This window comes from Epinephelus lanceolatus, chromosome 7 (assembly GCF_041903045.1).
Source record: "Epinephelus lanceolatus isolate andai-2023 chromosome 7, ASM4190304v1, whole genome shotgun sequence".
Lineage (NCBI taxonomy): Eukaryota > Metazoa > Chordata > Actinopteri > Perciformes > Serranidae > Epinephelus > Epinephelus lanceolatus.
In genome coordinates, this window is record NC_135740.1 from 34,851,415 (window position 1) to 34,874,871 (window position 23,457).

General features: G+C 40.5%; 1 protein-coding gene across 1 annotated transcript in view; it reads right to left on the reverse strand.

The window, feature by feature from the left end:
• Nucleotides 1-23,457, reverse strand: part of slit3 (slit homolog 3 (Drosophila)) — a 356,338-nt gene that overhangs the window by 175,158 nt on the left and 157,723 nt on the right. The window contains exon 5 of the mRNA XM_033624492.2: nucleotides 6,665-6,736. Coding sequence (XP_033480383.2) covers nucleotides 6,665-6,736 — 72 coding nt within the window. The remainder of the gene's footprint in view (nucleotides 1-6,664; nucleotides 6,737-23,457) is intronic.

The window sequence follows — 23,457 nt, forward strand, 5'->3', positions numbered from 1 at the left end:
AAGTGTAAAATGTTCAGTTTAAGAAAATAAATGAAGACAGTTGTTCTATCATTTTTTCATTGGCGTTGCTACCAAGCCTACTGAATGCCTAAGGCAGTCTCCTGTTGTCATTCAGATGTGGTTATCCATAGAAGTGAATTGAGATGAAGATGAAGACTGAAGATAGCCACTTGCTTGTGAATGCTCTCTTCAAAGCCACCAGACTCCATTGACAAAAACAGTAATTGTACCTTACTGAACACAGGAGCTGCTGTTTTACCATTGCCATGATCTTTTAGTTAGTTTATGTTATTGTGTGACTTTGGTGTTTTAAAGGGATAGTTTGGATTCACCAAAGTCAAACAATGACACAAACAATCTAACTGACTGAAGCAGCCGTAGACCAGCAGCTCCCGTTTTCCGCGAGGTAAAAATACCGTTTTTATCAAAGGAGTCTGGTGGCCTTGAAGAGAGCAATGTAAACGTTTCAGTCCCTAATTGGAAAGGGCTGTGTGACTGCAAGGTAAGGCGGTGAAAACATTCTAAATATAGCGTACACTTAAACTGATAGATTTTTACTTAGGTGGTTTATATATCCATCCACAGCAATACATTGCTTAGCATCCCTGTCAGTGCTCCTGTCTGCTTCTCCAAAGTGGGGGCATGCTGACCGCAATCTGCTGTATGTAATACCCTGACTATAGATAAGTACCTCATAGAATCCCACTTCAAAAGATCCGTACTATCACTTTAACACCGTTAGGGCAGGGGGTGGAATACAGCCAATGTGCAAAGTCTGGAAATGATGAATTTTACCTGCTGCACTTTCAGTAGGACAACTGTAGGAGACTGTGGTTATATTAGGAGGCTCTCAGGTGTGAATGTGTGCTAATGTATAATTGTGACGCAGGGAATTACCAATAAAGAGCTTGCATGCTCAGCAAACCTTCCCTGGATAAATGCAGATTAAACATTAATATCAACATGCCGGGTGCTGTAACATCGCACCTAAGATGTGAGTTGCTCTGCAGTTTTCTGGCACGTAACATCAAATACTTGTGAAACACTTGAGTGAGTCTGAGGTCAAAGAGGTAAGGTGGTGCGCAGCGTTTAGTTTGGATTGTGTCCGACGTGAGGAGGGAGAGTGGATCAGATGATCAGAGTCCAAACTGGACTCAAAGGTTTGGAGCTGGGCCATGAGAGCTGACACTCGCTCACTTACACGTACACACATGCACACACACACACACACACACACACACACACACACACACACACACACAGCAGTACAGAGTACAGGCACTTTCGGGTCCATTTAACTTAAGAGTAATCATCTCCTGTGGACTTTGGCGGCCATATTGAACTTACATCACACTTGGGAGAGGAAACTAAGCAGAAGAGCACATTTGCCTGTCGCCTAACTCTGAATTACTGATCTTTAGCGAGATGCTTATTAATCAATTCACCGATTGCCCAATGAAAAAGAGCTAGAAGCTCATAGATCTTGACAATTCAAGGGCACATAAGTTCACGTTTTAGAGTGATTATACGGACTTACTGGAAATATATATAAGTGCTTGTTGTAACTGTCTCTGTTATTGCTCGCTTAGCTTAGCTAAGAAGTGTTTTTCCTAGTGAGGTGAAATGTTGTGATGACTGTGCCAACCCAAACCTGGGCCCAGAAGTTCTCTGTTGGTAATAAATCTATCTGAAGTCATTACTTTTGTGTTGAGAAATAGATGTACACATGGGAGCACATAATAAGATAAAAAAATAAGGTGTGAAAAAAGGACTATCAAACTTATCTTGAAAGGAACTTAATCACAGCTACAAATGAGTTGTTCCGATACCAGTGTGGGAAATGCCTCTGATTTGGCCTAAAGTGCTGGAACAGGTATTGGCAAGTACACAAGTCTATGCACCGATCTGACACCATGTAATTTATTTACAGACTTCAAATCGTTTCACACCTGGATAAAACAGCACTTTCCTGGAAATCAATTCTTTTTTGATGCTCTAAAACAGCAGCCCATCCAGCAAGTGGTGCTGTGCAGCCACTGGAAACTACTGTTTTAGGTTTGTATATATAAAGTAATGTAAAGTTATGTGGGTTTGGATTAGGGAAAGAAACATGATGATGATGTACTTCAAAACAGCTTAAAGGTCACTTGGTTTCACACGGTGCTGAACACTGATCTTCTTAGGGAAAGTTCTGTGATGTGTGACCTATCCACCATTCCAACCAGCCTCTTTATGCAAACTACTTTCTCTTTACTTCTGTCTCCACATCAACCCTTTTACTGTTAGTAGGCAGTATTACATTTTTGGTGGGCTGAAGGCAAAACAATTCTCCACAGACATTAGCCAGCGCTAGCAAGTTGTGGTGGCTTGTTTTAGACAACGGAGGGAGATGATGCGAGCGGTGCATTCAGAAACATTCACTCCGAGAGCTGGAGCGAGCTCTGGCCCAAACTTGACCGTTCATAGATTCATAACGCTGTCAGAATGTACCGTTCAGTTATTCAGAGCACCGCACTCTCTGAGTAGCAGAGCACACTCTGGGCACTCTGTTTGGGGAGACAGAGCAACAGAGCGCTGAGTGGAGTAATTGTGTGATTAACTTAACCATTTGTTAATTCATGTAGAAATAAAACACTTTTTGCTGGTTTCTTTGACCAGCAGTGCTCTTATTTTAGTGTAGAGCTTCAGACTGAAATTACAAAAGCACCATGTCAGGTCACTCACTCTCCGGGGTGGCGAGTGTTACTTGAATAAGTAAACACTGACCAACGGGACCAGACTGGTTGACCCGTATGCTCTCACTCAGTGAACGAAGGATTGCTGAAGGTGGGATGGCCACCTTTGTGGTTGATTACTATGCCAATCTTTGTTGACGGGGAGTGGTGGCTGTTATGCAATAAAATTTAAGTTTTGCGTCATGACTCCTTCTATTCTGGCTCCCACTAACACTGCAAGACGACATTTTAAGACTCCTAAGTAGCCTACAGCCCTGTGGTGTTGTGTTTTGCCTCCAGTTAACAAACTCACTGTGATGTCGGCCGTAAAAGGTCTATTGGTCACGTAATCGTAGCATTCCTGATCACGTGGGTTATATGCGAATTACCGGCTCATGATTATGTGTGTTATATATGAATTGTGGTGCATCACTTTTCGTAGGTTTACGTACAAACAGCGCATGAGAACATCCTGCAGATTGAGTTCTCCCGGTGGTCAGGAACCTGCAGCTAAGAAAACTATTTCCCCCCCAAGTTCTATTTTGTGGCTGTTCTGGAGCTTTCATTCATATTACATGATCTTCATTGGCATAACAGACTGAAATAAATGATGATTTTTTCTAATCAGCACTAAATATGACAAATACAGTTGGCATGCAATCAGATATGACCCATCTTTTAATCACTAATTGCACTGATGATTAATTTAGCCCTAAGTTCAAACCCATTTTTGTGAACTTTAAACTTACATGCAGTCTTCCCACACGTGGCATATGTTCACAAGTGGGCTTATTATTATTTGTTCACATTACAACACTGCAAAAAAAACAGAGAGTATATTAAGATCACATCTTTCCCCTTCTCTTTTTCTTTCTCTCTCATTTAACCAAAGTATATTGTTGATTTGTTTTCTGTCAGTCAGCAGCTCCAGTAGTAAATTAAGGCTTGTGGAGCATCCAGAGAGACGGGTTATTATCTTTTTTGCATCTTGTAGTTATTACGTGCTGCTCTGTTTTTCTATTTCATTCTGCCTTCCTTCACTCTGTCATGTCAGTCATGGCTGATAAAACACAACAGCAAACTTTAATTTACACACACAAGATTGTTGAGCAAACCTGTTCTTTTTTTCAGCACTACCCCAGCCATTCTATTCTATTCTATTCTATTCTATCTAACCCTATATCAAACTCTCACACATTGTGGACATTGTTTACCCCCAAGAGTCTGTCTAGTAGTTCCCTTTGCAGCATCAAGTCAGATTGATCAGCCGTTATTGATGAGAAGAATTGATTGGGCAGCGTATTGATCACACTATTGGTGATTAGGACATCATGAATAAATGACAGGGGTGTATTGAGTGCTTGACGTGAGGACAAAACCTCGCTGGACAGAAGGAGAGAAGAGGGAGAGGAGGAGAGAGAAGAAGGAGAGACAAGTGGGGATATGAGGAATATTAGGGGAGGTGAAATACGTAGATAAAAGGGTGTGAGGAGGAAAAGGGAGGAATGATGAAAAGGAGGACGTTAAACAGAGTGACGAGGCTCAGGGAAAATGGAAATTACAGACACGTCATGTGAAACTAATCTAAACCAAATTAGTGATTCAGAAATTTCCGATGCCACGTCCAGGAATAACACTGATTTTCTCTGATGTGATAAAATCTAAAATATGCACACCATAGATACAGACCATGATACATAGATAATGCATCACCTCAATGTTGGGGAGTAACTGGTTACATGTAATTAAATTACAAAATATAAGTAACTGTAATCAGTTACAGTTACTGAGAAAGAATCTTTAATTAAATGACAGTTACAAATCAAATAGTAACTCCTGATCTGATGCTTCTATTTTCCTTTAACACAGCAGCAAAGTCCATACGTCAAGTAAATTTAAGTTATCAAAATCAGTCCAATGTACGCTAAAGCCTATGCTTGACAATGCATTAAGAAAGAATTACCTGCATCCAGCTGTTCCTTAAAGTTAATAAATATTTGTTTTTCACAAAATTAAAAAGTATAAAAAACAACCCTTCTCTTTTATCTTTTCAGTCTTGTCGCTGTCTCAAGGAAATTTCTCTGTCCCTTTTAAGCGACTATCCAGTGTTTGTTGCTTCAGTGCAGCCTTGCCTGTGTTACATTAATGAACTGTATTCTGTTGAGTGTTTATTTTGGTTGTCTGTAATTCTATTGTGCGGATTAGGCTCGATTTTGAATTATTCCTATTGGCCTTTTGCTTACTGGCTTTTGTTGCATTGCAGTGGTGTGGTGAGTGAGGCTGTCACTGGTTCTGCACTGCTGTCTGTCACTACTCACAACATAAATAAACGGTGTCATACTGCATTTTACTCGTGTTAATGGCATGTGCGTGTGGTGTATTGCCACGGGCGGGGCTCAGCCACTGCTCTTATACTCACACGGGAGCTCAGCGGAGAGAAAGAAAGACAGACATTGGAAAGCTGACAATGGCTGAACTCCTTGCATTGCTGTGCATGAAAGCTTCATGTGTAACACAACATCAATCAACATTAAACAAATGATCGGATTGTGCTATTTATAGATAGATATGGCTGAGCCTGTTAAGATTAAAAGTTCTTGATCAACATTTTTTCAGCTTTCACGTCCAGTTTAAAACATTTGTTAGAAAAGTAATCAGAGGACTGGGGATTTCTAACCCAGTTACACTCAAATCCATTTACATTTACTGTTATTTCTACTTCCCATGTGTTTCTGTTTCTGTTGTCTTACCTTTCAAACCAATGTTTAGACTGATGAAATAAATGTCTTGGGACCAGTTAGTAGTTAGCATTAGGTTAGTTTGATCTCCAGGTTTTTGGTTAGTCTTCGGAGTTCTGTAGGTTATTGATGTTATTGTAAATTATATGCACTTTCTTTTCTTGAATCTAGATAACACGTTCATATTCACATTTTAAAATACAGTTTGCATCATGTCTGAGCCCCTGTTCTCAAGCTTTTGATAGCTTATCATGGGGTTCCACTTCATATTTTTAGTTTCTTATGAATTGTACATGTACTTCTTCTTTATCTGCTTTTGTGAATAAATTTGTGAATCTGAATAAAATATAATCAAATGGTATAGTTTCATCAATTAAATCAATTAAAATCAATTAAAATAGTTACACACCACGATGAAACGCTAGAAACACGACGCCAGTAAAACCATTGTTTTCCTATGATATGGCGCGTCTGACCGGCGTTCAAGCGTCTTTTTAGACGCGCGTTTATGTGGACGCTTCTTCTTAGACGCTTCCTCTTAGATGTGTGTTTTTACACATTGAATAAGCGCTTCCAGCGTTTCAAGCGTCTTTGAAGCGTCCGCGTCTCTAGCGTCTCATTTCTGTGTGATCGCCCCCTTATGTTACTTATTACATTTTCAACAGGGTATCTAGGAATCTGTAACCTATAACATTTCAAAAGTAACCTTCCTAACACTGGTTATCCTTTATATGTTTCCCGCTTTTCCCTCCTTAAATAGCTTTAATGTTGGATAAATATTTTTATTTCACACTGTCTGTCAGTATAACACATACCTGTACGTTATGTGCACACTGAGTGATGGATTTTAATCACAGTCTCGATGTTTTTATGGCTGCACCATTATATTAAATGGAAAGATTCAAGTAAGTTTGGGCCTCATATTATACATATTTCCCCCAAATTCAGGCTGACATATTTGGTATGTAAAAGCTTTTTGGAGCTCTATTAAAATTTTAAGTAAAGCTACTGGATGAGTTTATAGTAATTGGGCCACTGACTGGTTGGTGAGGTTTAAGAGGTTAAAACCGCAGCAGCATTTGGGATCAACTTTTTTGTGAGATAATAATAAAAACTGGGCTCAATGACAGAGAACAGAGGAGGAAAAATAGAGGTGCAGAAACACAAGGCAGGAGAGAAGAAAGATGGAGGGAAGGGAGTGATTGTGCTTACAGGTTCTTGACACTTGTGATTCCTCTGAAAGCTTTCCTTGGAACCGCCTGGATCTGGTTCTCACTGAGGTCTCTGGAGGGAGAGAGACAGACGGACAGACAGAGAGAAAGGGAGACATTAGTTGAGGTATTCCAAGCACTCAAAGATATATATGGAGTCAAATGATAAACAAAACCACAAACATTTGATCTATGTCCTACACACACACACACACACACACACGCACACACAGCCAATTACAGTACAAAGGCACAGAAGGAGGAAGAGATGGGGAGAAAGGCAGCGAGAGGATGATATGACATTTATGATCAGTGGAACAATTTGGTCCAAAGAGCTTCAAAGACAAAAGGAACTATCAGAAATACTGCTGGCATGAGTCCATCTACTGACTTGAAGTGTGTGTGCACATATGAGTGTGTGTGTGTGTGTGTGTGTGTGTGTGTGATTAATGGAGAGGCAGTGGCGGGGAAAGAACGAGGAAAGGGGGAAGAGGGAATCAGAATAAAAGACCAGAGCGTGTATGTGTGTGCGTGTGTGTGTTCAATGTGTATGTTGTGCATGTTTTTAATGTAAAAGATTTTTTTTCCCTAACTTAAGCCCTCCAACGGCGAAGCGTTGCCGTGGCGGAAAAAACCAAGCAATCACATCTATTCTGAGAAACCCGAGAACACACACACACATTTTAATACCACCATCAAGCTTTGTATCTACTTTTTTTCTCCCCGTCAGGTTTTTCCTCTTTGTCTTCAACACATGCTGAACATGGCAGCACATACAAAGGCCCCGCTAACTTTCTTTTCTTTCCTCCGTTTTCTTCCTCCGTAATGAATACCTATATGAGGCGAATGATTTTTGACATGACACAACAGCCTGGCCTTAACTCTATTAGTGTTGTTTGTTGGGGAGAAGGCCTGGCAGGCAGACCGGGTTCAGAAAGCACAATGTAATTAGAGAGGTATGAAATATCAGACAAGCTAATCACCCTATATTCCTGCCAGTCAGGCCTGAGTCAAACACACACACGGACACACACACATACTGATCACACATGTGCTAACAAAGCCAATCAGCAGCAGCACACATACAGTATACACGGCCACGCATATTAGATAGTCGACACACACTTGGATAATCACAACAGACCACCACCTGGACTTTTCTGTTTGACCTTGACACACACATATGCAGACACGCGCGCACACACACAGAGACACACACGCAAAGTACACAGCATGGAAATCAGCCAAGCTCTCTGTGGAGAAAGGTAATTATGTACCAACCATATTCATAACATTTTCCTGTCACGCATTTAAAAAATGCCGCTTCTTATTGGTCAGTTTTCACAGACGGACAATCACACACACCTGAACACACACACACACACACACACACACACAGTATACTTTGGAATACACATACTTAGACATGCTGCCACACATACATACACCCTCACATACATACTGTATATGCTTACGGCGTCTAATTTACAGTCACGCACACGTTCACGTACGCAGGAGGAAAATTGGTTGTGCATTATTCCAGAGCCAATCAACTTTTATTAGGGCTGTGAATGTTAATTGGCGAGCCGTGCTCGGAAAACAGAAAACTCATTTCCTCACACTAACAAGGTTTCATCGTTTTGGACGTTTCCCTTTCAGCCCTGTGTTTTCTGGCTCATTCCTTTTGTTTGACAAGAGATGAGCGTTCCCCGTTTTTTCTTTTCTCCCCAGGCCTTGATGGGAAAAGTATGTGCCTGGCATTGTATACTCTTTAGGCAAAGAAAATATGTGCTTTTATGTGCAATTTTGCTCAGCGATTGCGGTAACGAAGGAGCACAAGAAAGGCAAACATTTGACGGACAGGAATGGTATTATGATATTTTAATGTGCCGCACAGCCGGAAAATATTCCTGGTGTTTACACTTCTTGTTTTGAACGTTTTGACACTTTTTGGGTAGGGATGGGATTTTTCTGAGAGGAGGTTTTCTTTCTCTTTTTTTTTTTCCTGTCTTTGTTGCTCCCATGATGACGTTGACACGGCAAATAGGAAACAGATAGAAGGCAAAGCTGTTATCTCTCCTGCTCTCCTTTTCTCTATCATTCTCCATTATCTATCTGTTCTTTCCATCTATCCACCTAACTAGCCAACTATATCCACAAATCTATCTTGTTTATCTCTATGATTTGCATCTCTTTTATACCGCCCTGCTCTCCATGGACTGCTGACAAACAGAGTGGAGAATGATTACAAAAAAATCGAGAGGGGAAAGCAGGAGAAGGAGAAGAAGATAAAGAAAAAAAACATTAAAAAGTCATATTTCAGAGGAGTTCCATGGCTAATAAATCTTTTATTGTTTTGTTTACCCACCATGATATTTATTTGTTATTGCTTCTAACAGAAGGAAAGTCATCCAAGTCAAATAAAAGCCATTATGAGACTGTGTGTCTCTCTGTTGGCCTTTATGACTCCAGCTGAGTGACTGACACCAGCTCCAGGAGTCCACGGTTTAGGCCGCCATAATAAACCAAATATGTCACAAGGCTTGAATTAAGTTTTCATCATATGAGTGGTTACTAGTCGTCCGTTTGTGCAATTGGTTTTGGAGTTATGGGAATGTTTTGGGTGGCATTTTGGGAGGTGTAAACAAAAGATAAACTTCGTCAACATTTCACTGGAAAATGAAAAAATACCACATGTGATTTTAATGAGTCTGTCAGGAATCAATGAGTGAGAGAAGGGATGTTTGCTGACCCTAAAACATGTTTATACTTAGATAAAGTATGTATCACTCTGAAAAATGCGTTTGCGGTAATTGTTTAAAGCTGGACACGGCATTTTTGTACAAATACAAAGGTCTTATCAGCTTGAAAGGAGTGAAATTCTGATGTGGTCACAGGCAAAGCACAGGGAGTCGTAAAAATGTGAAAAAAATAAAATAAAATCTTTGACCGATTGCTGACCGTTTTATCTCCACCAGACAAACAAAAAAAAATTAGGGGACAAGACAGGGACGTTAACAATGACCCATTTAACCGTTAAAAATAACGACGACAACAAAAATAATTTTGACTGATTAATTTAAGTAGCTAACAGTTAAAAATATATATTAATATAATGGCACTGTGGGGGAAGATGATGAGACAGTGGAGTGTGCTGCTGCCAAAACTGGAATCGTATGATGACCCATCCAATTCCCTATAACAGAAACGGTTCACTTCCTGTTCCAAAGAACAGTCAGTTTAATGTCTGCCCAATTAGCACAAGCTAACACAACAGCCGCGGCTAACATCTAAAACTCAGCTGTAAAATGGTCCCAACTTTCAATAGTAATGAAAAACATGCATACACACTTACAGGTTAATGGATAACGATGTGCAAACGAGGGTCGTCTATTGGTAACAAAAAGAAAAACTAAAAACTAAATTAGCATTCCTAAGCAAAAAATTCTGTTGTCTACAGCAGTGGTTCCCAACTGGTGGGGCCCAGTCCAAAAGTGGGTCCCAGGTCCATTCTGAATAGACCACAAGTGACTTGTCAACACGTCAAGTTTGTAAAAAAACACACTTTCATGCAATAACAAAAACTATTCAAACATTGGCAGGAAATGTGTTCATGTAGGACCCCACTGTTCATAATAAGAAGCTGACTGAGAGAAAAGACTTTCAGGGCCTTTAAGATTCAAGCAGATGTCCATGGCTACCTTCTGCACAGATATGACCCTTTGTACTGACAGATATTACAAACAACTCATTATCCGTGTCTGCACATTCAACATTCAGAGCTACGTTATGTTTTCATGTAAACAGTTGTCTTCCTCTCGTCTCTCTGTGAGTCATACCTGCTGACCTTTCAGTGGAGCCAAGGCTATCAGCAACAGGAGATTGGCCTGTGGCCCTTGAAAAGGACACTCGCTGATAGACTAACGACACAAACACGAACCCACACACATGGATCATTTAGATAGCTGTGCAGTTTGTACGCCGGTGTCTAGCATTCTGCACCAACATTTCAATTATTGGATTTAGCCCTTTTGGTCCTCCTCTATTGCCATAGCGTTTGAGGGAGCGGGCAATTAATCTCCTAAAAATTCTATTAAAGAGACAGATGGCTGTTTGAATTATACATCAGTTCTATTAGGATGACAAATTCTGTAAATTATAGTGATGCTGATTATGAAAACAAATGCATATCTCCTGAGGAATTGGGGAATCTCAAGAACTGGATGGAGACAAGACAAACACCGCAAAAGTTCACAGAAGTTCATGTGAGCTAAGTTTAGTGTTCTTGGGTACGGGGAGAAAAAGACGAAGAAGAACAACAAACAGAAGCAGCAGATGAAGAAAACTTAGTCCTCCATTATCCTTTCCATGTTTGTCATGGCTTCCTAAGTACTGTATGATTGATTGAATTTTGACCAAATGTCTTCCAGACCTTCAGCTTTCACCACACAGACCCCCCACCCTCAGTTAGAGTTTCCCCAGCCAAGGCCTCTCCTCTCTGGGCATGCTGACTCTCTGTGGCCCCTAGAAGTCTGGAGGGATTGAGGATGACAGCAAGATCCTCCTGGGGTTGGGGTGGTGATGGTGGTGGTGTTGGTGTGTGTGTGTGTGTGTGTGTGTGTGTTTGTGCGCACTCCGGGCAATCACCTCCTCCATATTAAGTTCCATTATTCATGTGAGGAGAATAATAACACTCGCCAGGTCGCCCTTTGCCGCTTCGGATATTACTGTTAACCCTTTAACACACACACACACACACACACACACACACAGAAACACACACACACAATGCTAAACAGGCCACGTTGTGTCTCTGTAGATGCTGGTGTTAACCCTTTACACACACGCACACACACACCATGCATGCAGTCACACATTTGCACCCACATCGTCAACAAGCATGCAGATATAAAAACAGAAACACATGCATGCACAACTATTTTTTGCTCTGTTTCAGTCACACACACGGACCAAATGAACTTTTCTCCCAGGCTGTCTCACCCTACACTTTTTTGTGTAACAGTAGACACCAGATATTAGATGAATCCGCCCTCAGGCTGGTCCAGATATGAGCGAGGGCCACTCTAAACCATTAGTCTGCCAACGGGGGAGTGGAAACAGACCTGTTTGATTCCACATGGCTTTGTGTCAGATGGCATCACAGGAGGTCTCAGTTAGATGGATTTGACAAGGAGGGTGGCAAAGGTGTGTATCCCCATGTCAGGTAAAATTTGTGTGTCTCTGTGTGAGAGAAACAGCAGGCAAGGGAGAGTGGATGGGTGACAATGTATGCATCTTTGTGTGTGTTTCTGTGTGTGTCTTTTATTAAAAGAAAAGAAAAGCAGTGGAGGAAAGAAAGAAAGATGACCCTTGGCTGGGCTCCAGGGGAGAGATGAAGAAGAGAGAGGAAAGGAAAGAAACAGGAGGGAAAATTGAGGGAGAGGAAGAAAGGGGACTGAGAAAGAAGGCAGAGGTGGCACAGTTTCTCTTTTTGAAACCTGAGAGACCTTCAATGGTTCACGCCAGCCTCTCACTTCTCCTCTCCCTGTCTCTTTTCTTCTTCTTCTTCTTCTTCTTCTCTCACTTTCTTTTTCCACCACTCCCGCTATCTTTCTCTCTCACTCTGTCTGTCTCTTTTCTGTCCCTTGGGGGCTGTAACTGCATTTAATATTGTTCCATAAAGAGAGTAATAAATATTGACTGCTGGCTAGCTCATATTCCGCTTGTTTTTTAAGGCACTCTACTATAGGGTAAGACCAAAGTCATGCAGCAGGTATTAGAGTACTTACAGCCCGTACTGTAACAGTAATTTAAATATCCTGTGGTATCTGTAACCTTTGGATCCATTAAAGTGTCCTTTAAACCATTTTAACTTTAACTGTTAAGTGCTGCCTTTAAAGGAGCAGTGTGTAAGATTTAGGGGGAATTAGTGGCATCTAGTGGTGATGATGTAGACTGCAACCAGCTGAAACTTCTCCTGGTTAGAATTCCTTCAGTGTTCATTGTTCAGCAGGTTTTTTACTATGAGCCGAACTATCTGCAGAGGTCTCTTCCTCTCTCTCAGTGCGGTTTCGCATGTCACAGGAGGGCTGCAAGCCCGGCACCTGCTAATCTGTGCTCATCTTTTTTCCCTGATAACTTATGACCTAGAAGTGTAAGAGGTTTTAACCAGTAACAGAATTATCTGCAGAGGTCTCTTCCTCTCCAAAACAAATGGACCAAGTGATTTAAACTGGTAAAAACACTGATTAAAGCAGTTTCAAGTTACAAATTAGTGTGTCTCCATTGCTGTTTCGCATGCCACAAATGAGCTGCTAGTCCAGCACCTGCTAATTAATAGGTTTTAACCAGGAGCCGTCTCTTCCTCTCCAAATCAAATAGACCCTGTGAGTTCGACCAGTAAAAACACTGAATGACAGAGTTTCATGTTAAAAAAAAATGCTGGTTTTTCTGATGCTGCTTGTTGCAGAAGGATTGCTAACTATGGTGGCCAATGCAAAAATGTAAATGACCCTATCTAGAGTCACTGTTTGGTTTGTCCGTTCTGGGTTACTGTAGAAACATAGTGGAGCAATTCAGGGATCTCCATGGACAGAGACTCTTTCCTGTGCAGATATAAATGGCTCATTCTAAGGTAATGAAAATACCATGATATTTGTTTTCAGGTGGGTATAGACTAAAGAAAATATACTTATTATATTATATTCCATTCCTGGCACCATTTCCCCCTAAACTGTACACACTGGACCTTTAAGTTACAATAAATATATGGGAATGTTTTAATGCTTTGGATAGCATTTCGTTTAAATTTATTCTTGAGGCTATAAAGGCAGAATAACTTGTTCAGTTCACGTTAGGACTTTAAATGGTGAAGACTGCTGTTAAAACTTTCCCCTCACTTTTTGTCACATTGCATAAATTGAAAACTGAGAATGACGTTCCATCATGATAGATGAACAGATTTTCCCAGATTACCAGCCGGTAACCACACAGTGAGTGTCAGCATATATTCATGTGATATAATGAAAATGGATATAAATATATTATCGAACTGCAGCAGCAAACACGGAGGTCTGCTGTTCCAATGTGGCATTTGAGTGGAAATAACTCCTTTGTAGCCTTTGTACACTCTTAACTATTATTTTGTTGGGCATGTTGAAAAGGAACTAAGAGCAACTTTTTTTTCTAACCTTCATTTATCCTGGGAAAACTTACTGACTATAAATGCTGCATTTTGGCAATGCCACAGACGTATAGCTCCATGCATTCAAAACTGGAACCTTCCCATTACAACCACGGCCTTCTAGTCTTGGCTGCATAGCTACTTCACTTGAGTGAGTCTGACTTGTGCCAGCAAACTGGGGGGATATATTATCCAACATGCTGGCAGTGCATTGCAGACAGGAGGACTGCAGAGTGGGACTGACTTTTTTTTTTTTTTTTTTTTTTTGTATTTTAAAGTTTTACAGCTTAAAGTCATTTTTCATTGCCAAATCTTTGTTATAGATTTGGCTTCAAAACTGATGATGGACTATGGACTCAACTGCATTCTGTCTTTCCAGTTTTTGTTTTTTATTTTTGTTGCCTTTAGGTTTGCAAAGTTTGTAAGTTCTTCTTTAATTCTTGTCTTTATTCAAATGTCTTTTTGATGTCAGTTATATTCCCCTGGTGCATTTTTTAATGATCCTTACAACTGTGCATGTAGTGTTTAAGTCATTAGGAAATTAGATAAAGTAATATGCAGAGGAAATATCTAAATAACATAATAAACATGTCTGGGGAAAACAATATTTAGTTTTGTTTATTTTGGTCATTTTCCAACTTATTAAACTCAAATAAACTGGTACATAGACAATACATAAACATTAAGTTAATGGGTTTTTTTTAGCTTTAGAAAAACAAAACAAAAGGTAAACCACAAAGATAACATTATCTTAACAACTGATCCATTTTACTTCACATGCTTAACATAAAACAGTATCTGTGCTCACACATACATACATATTTACTTTACTTCAAAGTATGTATTTTGTATTCATTCTATTGTACATTTTAGTTATCACTTTCACAAATATAACAAAAATAAATCCAGGTTTTTGAAAGAACAATTTTCAAGTTCAATTTCATATGTGAAGGCTCATATTTGTACTAAATGTAATTTTCAGGCGCTCTGCTCATTTGGTCTAAATCTTATTTTATTTATTAATATCTTATGGCTCTAGCCTGATGAGCAGGAAAAGCTAAATATGGCACTTTACCTTAAAAATTATTTTATTTTCAACGAGCGATGATGCTGATGAAATAAAAGTCAAAGAGACTGATATGTGATCAGTGTTGGACAAAGGATTCATGACGTACAATCTCTAGGAATGTATGATAAAACTTTTCCCCTCGATCTAGTGTTAAAAAAGCGAACAAAAATCTCAATATATCGTAATATCTAATCGCAATACATATCGTATCGGCACCCAAGTATCGTGATGGTATCAAATCAGGAGGTAAGCAAATTGTCCCAGTTCTAATTAACAAGTAAACTAAAGAAATATCTACAAACAGAAAAATAAATAAATAAAAAATATAAAATTAAAAGATAAATAAAAGATTATAAAATTTAAAAAAAAAAATTAAAAAATAATAAGCCCCCTCCTCACAAACGCCCCCCCCCCATCCTTATCTTTCAAGGTTACAACCCCCACATCCTCCCTACCGACCCTACCTTGCTCATCTCACTCTTCCCCAACTTCTTGTTTAACTCTTCTCAAAGTTTTAAGCATGTGTTTCTTCCAAACTGCAAGTGTCCCCTGAAATATTTCTCTTTACATAACAGAACGAAAGTCATTTTTATGGAAAGTGTTGCTGCAGAAAGCACTTCCCATCAGACTCATATTGCCTTCAAGTTTGTCCTCTGTGTCCTGGTGTACTCTCGTATAATGGAGGTCACACAGAATGGTCCTCCTTTCATATTTCTCCCCCTTTTGCCTTTCTCTTCCCAGTCTTTGTAATTCTTCATCAGTCTTTTGACTCGGTGCCCTTGCTTCGTCTTGTAACCCCCGCCTCATCCATCCTCCTCCCCTATTCAAACCCACCAACCCTCCTCTCCACTCCCTGTGATTTAATTAAGTGGGCGCTTTATGAATAAAAATATTGCCCCCCTCTATTGATCATGGTGGACGGGAGGATGACAGCCCAGGCTGGCTGGGACGGGACAGGACAGGACAGCCACTCTCCTAACTCGCTCCATTACGCTGATATAACTAAGTGTGTCTGTGTGTGTGGTTGGAGTTTTATCAGTGTGTGTGTGGACAGGTGTGTGTGTGTACAAGGGACATTGTGTAAGAATGCGAGTGGGTGTGTGTGTAGACGGTAGAGTGCAGTGTGTTTGTGTGTGTTAGCGAGTGAAACAGCCATCGGGGAGCTGTAGCATCTAAATCAAACTAAGCGTTCTCAAAAGCTCTCATGGGCCCTTGCAAATCCTTCGTTAGAGACACACACCCACACACACCTACATAGACACGTACGCATTCCTCAAACGCCTCCTTGATACATACACTGCATCAGCATTATAAATGGACATTGTCTGCACTTTTCGTTTCTCCCTCTCCCTCTCTTTCTCCCCCCTCCCCGCTCCCTCCTCCCCTCTACCAATCGCTCTCCGTAAGGCTGTAAGTATCTATTATGTTTTGTCGATACTGTAATTAAATTGGACAGCTTAATGCAATTCTCTGTGATCCATAGGCCTTTATGGATATAAAAGCTTTTCTGGCCCCATGCCCGAAAGACGTCCAACAAATTTAGATGAGTTACTATTGGGGGGGAAAAAATTGTTGGAGAGGTTAAGGCAGCAGGGCGCACACATGGTCATTTGTAATTGGCTAATTCACTTTAATGTCCCCGACGCCATTTTGTTTTAATATATTTTCTTATTTGAATTGTCATCTGCAGGACTAAGCGATATTACTACTCTGCCTCTCTTTCCTTTTCCTTTTTTTTTCTTGTTAGTCCTTCCTTTTCTTCTGGTGCTTTAGCTAAGCGATATTGCAGGCTCTTAGGGACATTTATGGAGCTAATAAAACTTCAGCAGCAAAGGATCAAGAGACGACATTAGAAAGGATGCAGGGAGAGGAGATAGATGGAGGGAGGAGAGGGTGGATTAACAGAAGGCGAGAAAAAGATAGAAACAGACTAAAGTGTGATAGATGGAGGGATGGTGGATGGATAGATTGGAGACAGACGGATGTCCTTCTATTGGAATAGATTTAGTATCTCACATGTACATCTAGGACAGAGGGCACCACCAGACTGCTTTATCCATGCTTAGCAATCTCCCCAAAACCACAATCTGATCACTACCAATTCAACCAGTTCCTATAAAACTAAACCCAACTGTGAGCACAATTTACCAGCAACAAGAGGCATGCTATAGTTGAGGATACAATCAAGCTCTGATGTATTCATTTGAGGAAAAAAAGCTGCCAAATCAAAACTAATATGTGCCTAAATGAAAGCAAAATAGTTTTAATGATATTCTAATTACTGACACGACAACAGTTTCAAGTGCTGTGTTTCTTGGCTTATCTACTGTACTCTGAAAGCCAAAGGAGCCGAGGATTTTTTTTTTCCCCCAACTCACAGAGGATTTTGTAATCCTTCAATTAAGATTAAAACATGAAAATAACAAAAGTGGGTTTTTAATAAAGGAGCAGGGACAGCTTATCTACTCTCTCACATCAGGGGGTTGCGATGTCAGCTACGTACTGGAGACTCAGATGTTTTCCTTTATCTTTTAAAAACTTGACAAGAATAAAGATCGTATTGGTATCAAGGAAAGAGTTCGTCCCTGCCAACAACAGATATCTGCACGCACTGATACATGCAGTGAGTAGTTTAGCATATTTCTTATAGTGAGTATGAGGTCTAGAGGACTTATCTTCAATGACCTTCAATGACTGCTTCATGCCTTGCAAATAGCTGTTAAACCTGCCAAAATAACCGGCCATGCTTATTTGTCATTGCTCTCTTTGGGTCAAATGGACAGGCATTAAACTGACCAGGTGTGTTTCGTCATCATGATCACTTCATATCTTTGACCCTATTACATATCTATTTTTGTTTTATTCATAAAGTCTCACAAATGGAGATAGCATCCAAACATTTAAAGGGACAATTCACCCCAGGATGAATGAATTACCGCTTGTGCTATATATACATCTAGATTGCTTTGGTGTGAGTTGCTGAGTGTTGGAGACATCGTCTGCCTTCTCTCCAATATCATGGGGTGCTTGTGTTGCTCATAGCACCAAAAAATACATTTGAATCTCAACAGTAATATCTCTTTCCAGAAATCATGACCCAGTTACTCAAGGTAATCCACAGACCTTGTTGTGAGCAGTTTCATGCAGGAACTACTCTCTTTCTACTGAAGTGAACCAGCCAACTGTAACACTGTACAGAAGGAAGTGTGCATCTACTCATGGAAGAGAGGCTCTGCGCTTATGACTGCGCCACATCTAAACATTAATGGCGTCTTCCTCGGCTGAGCTGTAACATTAGCTAGCTTAGCGGTGCTAAGTGAGCTAGCAGTAGATGTATGTTTTCTCCTGTGTAGTGATACGGTTAGCAGGTATAGTTCGGTAGACAGAAAACAGTTCCTGCATGAAACTGTTCACAACAAAGTATGTGGAAATTCCTTGAGTAACTGGGTCATGATTTCCGCGAAGAGACATTGCTGTTGACTTTTTCAAATGTATTTTTTGTCACGTCGAGCACCACAGGCCCAGTGCCATCTAATTCTATTACGCTGGAGAGAAGGCAGACATCTCTACAGCCAACACTCTGCAACTCACACCAAAACAATCTACACTGATAAACAGCACTACAGTGAAGAGGAAAAATATGTATTTTGATTTGGGGGTAAACTGTCCCTTTAATTGAGCTTATGCACGCATAATTGACACCTAAGTGGAATAATTGCAGCGCAATGCAATACATCTGCATCAAAAAGATAAAGTGGTAATGGATTCTCACATGTGAAATGAATGATCCTCAGCGAGAAGGATGGAGGATTTAGGCTGAGATTCTCATTCAGAGAATGGCCAAAGCTCCTTGACTAAATGGATTTGTTCTTTGAGAAATTGTTTAACCAACATAAGGCTATTTGAGAGGCTCTTAGTCCACAGACAGTTGTCTGAACCTTTTATTTGATGTGGCAATCCGAGCTTATCTGCAAGCTATATCAATTGTTGAAATGAAATAAAACATTGGATTAAAAAAAGCACAGGAAGTTTAAAGAAACAAAAAACAGAACACAACGAAGAACATAGAACATAGTTCTAGACTGATTAAATCTTTCTGGTAAATGGCTTGTCAAGCCTTTAAAGGAAATGGTGAAAGGCATTAATAAATGTAGGAACAGAAGATTGATGTTTGCCATTACGATGAGGATGAACCCAACAACCGCTGTTTGACTCCTCAGTGAACGGCTGAATCAGTCGTTGTGGAAGAAGAGATAGACATGTTTTGAAGAAGATGGGTTGTTAGAGAGACTAAAAGGAGGACGGAGGCACGAGACGAGGAGAGGAGGAAAGACAGGGGTCGACAGGAGGCGAGGTGAGGTAATGAGGAGGGCGTATGAAGCTGGCAGGTGATCGAGGGGAAACTGGTGCAGGAAGGAAAGGGGAGGAATGAGGCAATGGAAGGAAGGATCGAGGGAAATATTGAAGGGAGTGAGTGAAGGCGGGAAGGAAGGACAGGGTGGGGGGTAAAGAGAACGGTAGGTTTGAGTTAAGGATGGAGGGATGGGAGGGGCTGGTGGAGGTATGTAGAGAAGATGAGAGGAGGAGGAGGTGTGAATAAAGAAGCTGACTGTGGCATTTTGCCTTTATAAGCATCTGGGGAGCACCTCAGCACCCATAAATAATACACCGCAAATTAGCAGATTGGACGGAAGAAGGCGACTGCTGCTGGCAGTGTGTGTGTGTGTGTGTGTGTGTGTGTGTGTGTGTGTGTATGTGTGCTGCAGACATGCGTGCATGGCAGTGAATATGCACCACTGTATATGTGTGTGTGTGTGTTGGGTGTGTATCCATATTAAACACTTGCATGTTCAGTACAGCCTCGGTACAATGTGTATCTTTGAGGTTGTTTGTGTTCTGTGTGTGCGCGCAACTGCGTGTATGTTGTGTGTGTATATGTAACGCATCTCTCTGAGTTCTGATCCGTCTCTCAGCAGGTCAGCGTTGTCAAGGTTACTGCAGGCCATTTTGCCGGTGGGCCAATTAACTTTTAGCACAGAAACAGAACAGAACAGCGCAGGTGTCTCAACAGTGTCGGGGTTAGAGAGAGACAGGGAGTGTGTGTGTGTATGTGTAGTGTTTTTTTTTCTAAGTGCATAGTATTGAAAGAAACCAACAAGCAGAGAGAGGATGAGCGTGAGATGAAATGAGACAGTGTGTGTGTTTATGAAAGAGGGGAAAGCGAGAGAAAAGACAGAGAAAGGCTTTGTTGTCTCTGTGTTTGGCAAATAGCTGCATGGCCTTTCATGATGCTGAGAGAAGAATACAATTGAGGGTGAGATGCGGGCAAATGTGAGTCTGAGCCCAGCAAGACATCAGGCAGTCAAGGCTCCTGTGTGCTGAAGATGACATAATGTGTTCCCTTGTAAAGGTTGACACAGTCCCTTGAGCGCACACAAAGTTTTTTTGGAGTCACTTTGGCCCAAAATCTCATTATGTAACATGATAATGTCTGAAAGCTGATCTGGAAATTGCCTGATACTGAATATCTGAATATTGTTTACTAATAGGTACTTCTTAGTGCAACACTTAGCACAACAATGGTGCTCGAGCATAACAAACGTCATGACAAAGGAATTTAACCCTTCGAACTTTGAGCTTTTTTGCTTGGTTTTCATTGTCTTAGCTGGGAATGCCATGTATTGTTATTACAAGGTTCAATAGGCTACTACGTACTGATATGATGCTGATGTGATACTGAACATGTTCTAGGCATGGGTGGGTTATGAGACAATTGGCCCCTGGGCACAGACATGCAAAAGGCCCCACCACCAATGCTACATAGGAACACACACACTTTGCAGTCGCTGGCATCTTTTTGTGGTTTTGTGTCTCTTTGAAGTCATTTTGAGTCTTCTTGTGATTGTTTTATGTCTTTTTGTTATTAGTTGGGATCTAACTGAGGTAATATTGTGTCTCTTTAAAGTAATTTTGTGTCACATTAAGGAAGTTTGGTGTCTTTTTTGGTCATTTTGTGTCTCCTTGTGATTGTTTTATGTCTCTTTGTAGTCGTTTAGGGTCACTGAAGTAATTTTATGTCTCTTTGTGATCTTTCTGTGTCTCTTCGTGGTCATTTTAAGTCTCCTTGCGATTGTTTAATGCCTTTTTTTTAGTCGTTAGAGGGTAATTTGACATAATATACTGTGTCTTTGAAGTAATTTTGTGTGTAATCATGGTGAATTTGTGTCTTCTTTGGTCATTCTGTGTCGATTTAGACATTTTGTGTCTCATTATGCTCTTTTTGTATGTCTTTGTGGACTTTTTTGCCTCTCTGTGGTCATTTTGAGTCTCATGTCTCTTGTGTCTTTTTGTCGTCGTTTGGGGTCTCTTTAAAGTAATCTTTTAATTAATTATCCCTTTAAGGTAATTTTGTGTCTTCTTGTGGTTGTTTTGTGTCTCTTTGTGGTCTTTTTTTCTCTCTGTGGTCATTTTGAGTCTCTTCCTGGTCTGTACATATTAATTTACTTGATGTTTTGCAGGTGAAGGCCAAGGGGGGCTTCCTGACACTTTCTGCCCAGTAGGCCTGATCAGTAATCCATCTATGGTTCTAGGCTGCTTTTTATTGAAAAGATTTTACCAAGAGTTTAACACAGTTTCGCCCATATGTTCACAAGTTTTCAGCACTTAGCAAATATCTCCTATGAGGCTGAGGGGATCCAAAAAACACCAAATGCTTAGCTAAGGTTTAACTATACAGAAACTAAATCCCAACAAAGGTGGACCATAAAGCTTAAAGGTCCACTGTGTGGGGTTTAGAGGCATCTAATGGCAGAGATGGGTTATAATATTCATAACTGTTTTCATTAGTTGTAATCACAAAGTCTGCCATATTGTTCTACAGTAGCCCAAAGCTGACAAACCAAACACAAGCTCTAGATAGGGTAAATTGTATTTTCAAGTTTTCACGCCAGGGGTAATATCGCTAGCACATGGGATGAGTTTCAGTTCTGTAACCTCTGAACACTAGACCACTAAATGCCAATCTTGTTCAGCTATTAAAAAAACGTCTGGCAACCATGAAAACAACGAAAAAACAACAACCCACAGAGCCTCAAGGAGGCTGCATCATGTGTGCCCAAAGTGCAGCACAGTTCAGTCAGAGCAACCGCAAATGTGTGTAATACGTTAATGGAAACAATTGGGAAAAATCAAATACATCATAGACTTACAATGAGTAGCACTAAACTGTTAACTAGTTCCAGTGCAGTTTTTAATCCTGAATAGATTCTGTAGTCATGCTATCCCACCCAGTATATTTTAAGAGCAGTTGAAAAGTATAAAAGTTTAACAATGGTCTTTTCAATTGTTCCTCTTATTATCACCTCATGTCTGAAAAACACAAAATTTTCTCAACATTTATTTTTTGGCGTTTTGTAACAAAGTCGTGAAGCAAATGCAGAGAAAGAAAGGAAGCTTTTTACAATGGTTGTATCTGTCTGAGTGTACTTGGTGAAATAAAGTGATTGTGATGGCTAACAGAGCAGACTGTCATCCTCCCTTCCCGTGCAGTGGTAGGCTAATTCCTCTGACAGACTGTCTTCCACAATGGCTACTGGCTGCTGTCTTCTTAGCCTGAGGGCCTGTCTGGTTGAGTGAGAGTTTGTGTGTGTGTGCGTGTGTGCGTGTGTGTGTGTTGTGTGTGTGAGAGAGAGAGAATGAGAGAGAGATACAGAAGGAGAGAAGCTGGGGAGATGGAGAAAGAGAAAGGAATAAAAGAGACAACCAGGGAGGAGGAAAGCACTTTTGTGTGGACGAGAATGTGTGTGTGTGTGTGTGTGTGTGTGTGTGTGTGTGTGTGTGTGGTTGCTATGCCGTCTCTAGGCCCTAATCTCTTTAGTAAGCCCCATGATCCAGTTAGAAACAGCGAGTGGCTAATGTCAGGGCTAACTGGAAGAGAGGGATCTATGTGAGTGTGTGTTTATAAATGTTTGTGTGTTTGCCTCTGACTGTATCCATGTCCTCATTGAGACTGTCGGGGTCTAACTGTAAGAAAACTTGAGTGTTTGTGTACTAGTCAAATAAATGTTATTATGCCTGCAAACATATCCACCTCTGTGTGTGTGTGTGTGTGTGTGTGTGTGCATGGTTTTCTGTGTGTGTGTGTTGCAGGGTGTGTCTGAAAGCAGCAGTGCCCATTAAGGCTGAGAGATTAGATTGAGTGGATCCAGATTCTGTGCTATTGTTCCTCTCCAGCAGGCTCTCTCTGTGGTTTGTAAAAAAAAAAAAAAAAAAAACAGGACAGGTGCAGGAAATGGATTTTTTAGTTAATTTGCCTGGTCAAATCAGGGTTAATCTGGTTTAACATCTGGTCAGTATTGAGAAATTTTAACTTACAACAGTGATTCTTGGTGTTCAGCAGTGATACCGATGCAGCAAATACAGTTTCTAATTAGGAAAAGGTGGGGAATGTAAAGAAACATAAGCCTAAATTATTCTGCTCCTCTCAGTATTTACAAGAGATTCATATTTCTTTTCTTCAATTTAATAAAACTTTTTTAGAAAG